Source organism: Erpetoichthys calabaricus, chromosome 1 (genome assembly GCF_900747795.2).
Source record: "Erpetoichthys calabaricus chromosome 1, fErpCal1.3, whole genome shotgun sequence".
Classification (NCBI taxonomy): Eukaryota; Metazoa; Chordata; class Cladistia; order Polypteriformes; family Polypteridae; genus Erpetoichthys; species Erpetoichthys calabaricus.
Genome location: NC_041394.2, coordinates 157,016,233 through 157,023,732, shown reverse-complemented (window position 1 = coordinate 157,023,732; position 7,500 = coordinate 157,016,233). Strand labels below are relative to the sequence as shown.

The following is a 7,500-nucleotide window of genomic DNA, read 5'->3' as shown; positions in this document are numbered from 1 at the left end:
GGTCAAAGCAAAGATCCCCAATCAACTCAATATGGAGCTTAACCTATTATCTGTACTCTTACCTAAAATAAGTTACCTATAATACAAATTGCTTCACACTTATTTTTAGTGTGGAACCATATGAAAGGTATTTTTGAAAGGACAGGAGACCCATTTATAGATTTCCAGCAATCAGGTACTTCTCTCATCAGTAAGGTTTTCTAGATCATACCTTATCAAGGTTTATAAATACAGTCTTTGATTTCTTAGCAACACTGGTAAAATCCTATTAGGTCATTGAGTTTGTTAAGTCTAACACATTTTGTGCCTGTAGCGCCATCCAGTTCCTCTATTTTAAAATTTGGGAGATACTGAGCTTGCTTCTATTTGTTCACATCATTCCATGTATTTATTCTTTCATAAATACTTGCGTGAAATATTTATTTAGTTCAATTTGCTTTCCTATTCATCTTCATTTTTTTTCCTTTATCTAGTGCTATTTTGTGGATTCCTAAATTACCTTTTCCTGGAGTAAAATTAGAAGATGTTTTAGCTTTTTGGTCTCTCCCTTAACTATCTTTATGTTTTTGATCCCTAGTTCCAGTCTAAATTACATCTTATTTTCAAAATATTTTTATTTTTCACTTAAAACAGAATTTCTCTGTAGTAACTATCTCTTATTTACAACAGCAATATTTTTTTACTTTTTATTCTGTATGTTCAGGTGCTTATCCATCCTCAAAAAGTCAGCGTTTCATAAATGTGGCTAGTCTCTTTGTGTATCTCTGAAAAAATATTTAAAATAAGAAACATGCTGCGAGTACTGACACTAAATGAACAAAATACTTATTTTTTCTTACTTTGTCATTACACCTATTATAGACAACGTTCAAACAGACACTACACTGGGTCAGGATGCAGTCACTCCAATATCCTGTGTATCATGTTACTTTCTTCTTATGGATTTCCAAGAGAAGGTCCCCAGGCAATCTTAGGAAAACTGAAATCACTGATGTTCAACCTATCCTCATTGTTTCAGATATGCCTCATTTAAGTGAATAATAATCTTTAAAAGTTAAAATGTCATTGTTTGAAATATTGAAAACTGGTGCCCTGAAGTAAATACTAATCAATAAATGTCTGGAATTGTTTGACTACTAATTGAACATATCATGTTTAGAATTTTATGAACAGGAACTACAACCCAATCATTTTAGATTTCTTAACCAATAATCGCTTTACTTTTTGCGTAATGCAGGAAACTTTAGAAAATATGCTGATACTGATTTTATTGTTTAAATTTGATTATAACATTATGCTGTTTAGGAGACATATGAATAATAAGGCGCTACATTTTCTTTTTAGCTCTTTTGAATACAAAATTCTAACTTTGAACTTTACAGATTGTTCTTTGCTCTTGATGTCTTTTCTTGAAGTAGGTAATTCCAGAATGGGATTGCTTGATCAGCATGCAGTATTAAAGATCTTGAAGTTTCTAGAATTACTGATTAGGTGCACAAAACAATGCAGTGAGACACAGTATTTGGCAACAGCTTTCACATACAAGGTCGATGTCTTGGATGAAGAGCTTAACAGCCATACTTTATATAGTCTTTTTACTAATCTTTATTTAGTCTGAACTTTTTGGTAAAAAACGCTTGTTGAAATTTCTGTGTATAAGTAGTTCCTTTATTAATGCAGTAGTTTTGGTTGTTTCTTGGCTTAGAATAGCTGTTTCTCTACATCTCCTTAAATACTCTCCAAGCTCCCTGATGCTAATTGAACTATGGAAGCTACAGCTGAATCCCTAAATTAATTTATTAGCAGAACCTGTAGAAAAGTTAAACTTCAAATTTAAAACTGAAACTCAATCAAACAAGGTCACTACCACTCTGTCACAAGTTATTGCAGTAGCTAGTTAATGTTCATAGCTGAAACTTTAATACAATGTAATAACAGAGAAAGTAAGTATATTCTTAAATAATTAGAATCTTTACAACTTATTTCAAATGATGGCCAAATTGGCATGCTGTGTTACGTAGAAGCCAGTTGGATATTCTAGTCATTAAGGGGTTTATACCTTCATTAAATCCATTTCTGGCTTTATTTAATTTGTAAGTGAAGGATGTTTACTATTTTTCTGGTTACAGCCCACTCTGAGACTATAAAATGGGAAGAAGGGAAACTATGTTCATGTTGCCCATCTTTAAAACAGAAAACTGCCGTCTGCCTAAGAGATTGTATAGTTCAGGAGGAAGATTATGTTTAAGGGTTAAATACAGTGTTCATTTTCTGAAAGATAAAAGTTCGCAAAAAAAAAAATACCTACCTTTAGGAACAGAGTCAAAATGAAGAAAGCCACTAATAGATTGTGTTTCTTCTTCTGCACTAATCTCTCCATCAACTAGGGGGGAAAAACAGATTTTTAATTATCTTGATGTCCATTTAAAAATTAAATATCTACCTACCTACAAACATGAGCAACAGACAAAACAATTTCTGATAACTCTCAACTTCCAATTTTATTAAAAAATTTCCAGTTTTATTAAAAAGGTGAAATCACCTTGCCTGAAGATGGGACCTGAGTGGCCAATAAAAGGTGACCTTTTCCTTCACCTCTCATTGCAGTTTGATTTTCTAAATCAAATTCACAAAATTGAATCAAACTAAGAGTAACAACAAAGCGACCTCTGACTGACACTATTAAAGGTTTGATATCCTTCCTCACTGGTTTTCCCCATTTTGCGCACTCTGATGACATAAAACAGCTAGAATTTATTAATTCTGTAAATGCTCTCTCACTGGCAGTTGCACCTTTTAAAACACAGCCAAGGAAGTAGAAGTTAGGCTATAGGCAAGCAGTGAGTAAAGAAAGCAGAGAGAAAGCAAACCTTAGATACTGACTTGTATAGTATGGGTGTTTAGACTAACAAAAGTACTAGAACTATGTTGGGTTTAGGACACAATATGGTAAGCACAATAAGTAATGTGTATAATCATTTATAACAGTTGTCGATGTCAATGAACTCTAGCTGCTTTAACCATTGTAAGCATGGATGGTGTTCCTTGCAGCTGGGATGCTTATTCTGTTTACATACGCGTCGATAGGCTGGAGTTGTGCAGAGCGATTTATTGATTAACATTTTAGTTTTCATAAAAGAGAATTATGTGAGCTTTAAAAATGTGCTTAAAACTAAAGGAATTGCGCTCTAATAGTTTTTCTTCTCTTAGTTCCCACTGGAGTGGCCTCACAGCTTTATGCATTGTTTTAGACAATATAGAATCCCTCAGCAAAGAGTGCGTAAAATCCCTCAGCCAAGAAATACAGTAATCAATATTTAAGATGGTCAATTACTTCTTGGCATTTGCTTTATCAGAGGTATGCATAGCACATGTAAACTAAGAACTGTCTTACTCTGCATTGCGTAAACAGATCTTATGTAACTGAATAAAATTCACCACCACTGTTAAAATCCCTTTCTATACACTGAAGTGAAATGGCTAAAAACAAACAGAAGCATGCAGAAAAAAAAGCTACTTTTTTTAGCCACTTTGTGTCTGACAGGTATTAAGCAAGCAAATGAATATGAGACAGAGTTTTTCTTCTTCAGTTAAATATCTATAGAAAATGGTTTATTTTGACTTTGGAAATGTATTGTAACAGCATAAGAGTCCAGATTTAAAATACTGAACGGATAAATGTGTACAAATATTTTCTTATGCAGAAAATTATGGTGACTTTTAAGGGGAAGGAATTCTTTTGCACACCATGCCACTATTGATATTGAATCTCTTTATACCAATACACAACAAGAAGCAGCTATTGATATCATTTGTAATTCACTAAATAGCTGATCTGCTTTTATGACATACTATTTTAAGTTTATTCTGCAGCTAGGTAACCTGCCTTTGAAATGAAATTATTTTTATTTCAATAAATGTTTGTCCAGTAACATAGGTCTAGTGATGGGAGCTGCTTTTACGTCTCACAGACTGCATTTTTGCACTACACTTAACTGCATCTTTCTTACTGCTTTAAAGCTGTTCAGGAGACATGGTTAAAACCAGCGAAAAAGTACTAAGCAACATGTTTGAATGAGAGAAGAGCCTGTTTATAGACTTTGAGAAAGGCCTGGGTCAAGCATTAAGACTTACTCAAATTGGCTGATAAGCTTTGTCAGACCTACACAAATTGGTGGGTAGTGTGGGTAAGGCCAGGAGTAGGGCAGAGTAGGAGGGTCTGAAGGTGTACCTTTCAAAAGTTTGTGCCCACACAGGTGTGGGGGTGTATGTATATTTGTATACACGTATTTATTATGATATTGTTTATTCAATTAAAAGCCTATTTTGTGTTTTTAAAATTTTGTAGTTCCTTTTTTTTCTTTGTCTTCATATTATTTTTTTCAATCTAAATTCTGTTTCCCAGAGGATGCACTATAGCTATGATGAAAAAAAGCCACTGATTGTGATCTAGCAGTCAATCACAATGGACCTGCGCAGACAACAACTGCTCTAAGTGATGTATTGTCACTTTGTGTTGAAGGACAAGAAATTCACTAATGAGTTACAGATTTTATTGTGAACACTTAACAGTCATAATTTGGTTAGCAAACAGCTTTTAGAAAAAGTGTTCTTTTTGCCAACCCAAGTGTTAAGGAATAGCCATATCTATACCATACAGTGGTAGTTTCATCAACTTTACATGAACCTTGCAACAAGATGATGACCAAAAAACTCTCAAGAAATTCAACTTAAGTAAGGCTTGAGAACAAGAATTGCAAAGTTATAGAATGGCCAAGCCAAAGGTCAGTTCCTTAAGAAGGTGTGAGCACACATTCACCCAAGCTGATATGACAGACTTACAGACAATTAAAACAAACACCTACAAGAAGTTTTTTCTGTGAAAGGAAGCAACACCAATGATGGAAATAAGGTGTGTATTTATTTTTCTTCCACAAAACCAAACTGCATCTGTGACTTTTTTGTTGAATAAATGATTCCAAAACTATCACTGTTATTTGTTGATTAGGTCAGCTTTATCTATAGATTGTTGAAATGTATATACCATTATTAATTGCTGTCAAAGGTGAATATACTAAATACTGACTTGAATACTTATGCAATATATTATTTTGTGTGCGAGATTTGTAATTAATTTAGACCATTTTGTAAACATTTGTTTTAACTTTGACATTAAAAGTATTTTTCTGTTGTCAATGTTAAATGGTGCATAATAACAAAATGTGAAAATGTCTAAGAGGTGAATACTTTTTTAATGACACTGTGCCATACAAAATCACTACATTTGAGTTTTTGCTCTTTTGTGAAATTGGCCATACCTGAATAGGCTCCATGTGGTTGATCATCTAGAAGTAGAGTCAAAAGGCGTTGTGTATGTGATCTTTGTCTGTTCAAAGATGTCACACGAAGTTCAATGGCAGCTGTTTTCATTAGCCATGACATTTGGTTCAAGGCTGCAATCTGGTTATCTGAGATAAACACATTATTCAATTATATGCATTTTCTAAATTCCAAACTAAATATAGGCATTTATAATAATAAAAAAAATCAATCATATGTTTTTAACATACTCATCTCTGTTAGGCCACACATTCCTTGATAGCAACAAAGTATATGGTGTAGTGAACTCCCTAAAGTGCAGCTTTATAATCCAATCTAACTATTACAGATTTTTACAGTGCATGGCCAACTGATATAAAACAACATGAAAATTCCTAATAAGGTAAAATTTTAAAGATATACTGTAGGTAATGAAGAATATTAAAGAAAAGAACAGTAGTTACCTGGATTAAGAAACGGCAGATACTGCAACTGTGAGAAGAGAAAATCATGGCTTGTTCTTAGGTAGCGCATAGTAGGACCAGAGGTTTCAGAGCATGCACACAGCTGGTAGATAACCTATCAAGAACAAAATTAATATACTTGTGAAGAAAAGTAATAAACATACAAAAGTGAAAAATAATGCAAAAAACTGGGCAGACCTAATTAGTCAAGTTTTTATTAACCTGTGGTCTTGATTCTAACCAATAACACTATGACCAACTTTAATTTACCCACAAAAAAAAGTATACTTTAGTTTAATTTGGAAAAACACAAAGTTCTACATACGTGCAAAAGAAATGTTAATTGTAAACTTGATAACACTGACCAACAGGGAGGATTCTTGAAAAAGTATTTTGGGGTTTATGTTGATGCAACATTCTCATTATGTAATCAATGTACTGAAGAGAAAAAGGCAAATAAAATGTTTATATTATAAAAACATTTGAATTTAAAGGTATTTTATAACCAGACTGTAAATAATGTGCTAGTTAGACAGAATCTGGAATACTGTGTGAAGTTGAGGTCACATAGAAAATAGACAAAGCAGCACTAGAAGCTGTGCAGAGATGAACTGCATCCTGGGACTGAAGGATACGTCCTACTCTAACAGTCTAAAAGAATTAGGCTAAGTCTCTAGGAGAAAATACTACACAGAGACCTAATTCAGGGCTTCAAAATTATCTAAGACACTGATAAAGCTGATCAAACTACAGAATCATTCATTGGAAGCAGAAACCATAAATTTTAAATGGCATCGATATGAGATGTTGGGATAACACAACTACTATCTAACCAATTGAGCTAGACAGACTAAATAGTCTTGTGTCATTTATGGAATGTATGTTGTTATTTTCTATTATTCAGCCTACATGAATGTCATTTAATTTTCACTTACTAGCTCTTTGTATCAGTTAACAGAAAAGAAAACATGATCCCTCTTATCACAGAGAGCACTCTATTCTATCATATGTCCTACATACTGTCTCTCATTACAATCTTCATGAGGTGGGAAGGTGAAAAGGTCTATCTAAGCCAAAGGATGCATCTTTTCAGATCAGTGAAATGGTTTATGTTTCATCTTAACTTGAACTTACTTTACTTATTTAATTTGATATCTTACAACCACCTTGCACTGTGTGTGTCATTGAAAGACCATTAAGCCCCTTAGGAAGTTATGCCTGGGTATGTTCTTCAGAATCATTCCTTCAGGCTCAAAATGTGGGCTTTATGAATTTCAAGGACAATTTATGATCAATAGAGATTATATTCAGGGGTGTCCAACTCCGGTACTGGTGGGCTGCAGGTTTTCATTCTAACCATCTTCTTTTATTAGTGAGCCGTTTTTGCTGCTGATTAACTTGAAACAGAAAATCAGCAATCTGCTGTGGCAGAATGAGAGAAGCGCCAAGTCATGATATTCAATAATGGCTTTAATTAACAGCAAGAATTGGCCTCTCATTAAGAAATTGGTTTGAGTGAAATTGCATGGAGTTTTTTTCATTCCAATTTAGCTGGTCATCTGTTGGCTCGTTTCACATCTCATTTCTGTTTGGCTGCCATTTAATGAAGAAACGAATCAATTCAGAAGACTGAATCCTTAAAAACAGGGCTATTAAAATGAAGGGAAAAAGAGTTAATTAGCAGTGAAAACTGCTTGCTGATTAGGAAAAGGGTTAG

General features: G+C 33.6%; 1 protein-coding gene across 2 annotated transcripts in view; it reads right to left on the bottom strand.

Annotated features, from left to right (window-relative positions):
• nup205 (nucleoporin 205) overlaps window positions 1-7,500 on the bottom strand; it is a 193,212-nt gene that overhangs the window by 102,124 nt on the left and 83,588 nt on the right. For both annotated transcript variants that reach the window (XM_051920262.1, XM_051920268.1), the window contains exons 20-22: window positions 5,784-5,898; window positions 5,319-5,468; window positions 2,309-2,383 (exon numbers count right to left, since the gene is read on the bottom strand). In XM_051920262.1, the coding sequence (XP_051776222.1) occupies window positions 2,309-2,383; window positions 5,319-5,468; window positions 5,784-5,898 (340 nt within the window). The remainder of the gene's footprint in view (window positions 1-2,308; window positions 2,384-5,318; window positions 5,469-5,783; window positions 5,899-7,500) is intronic.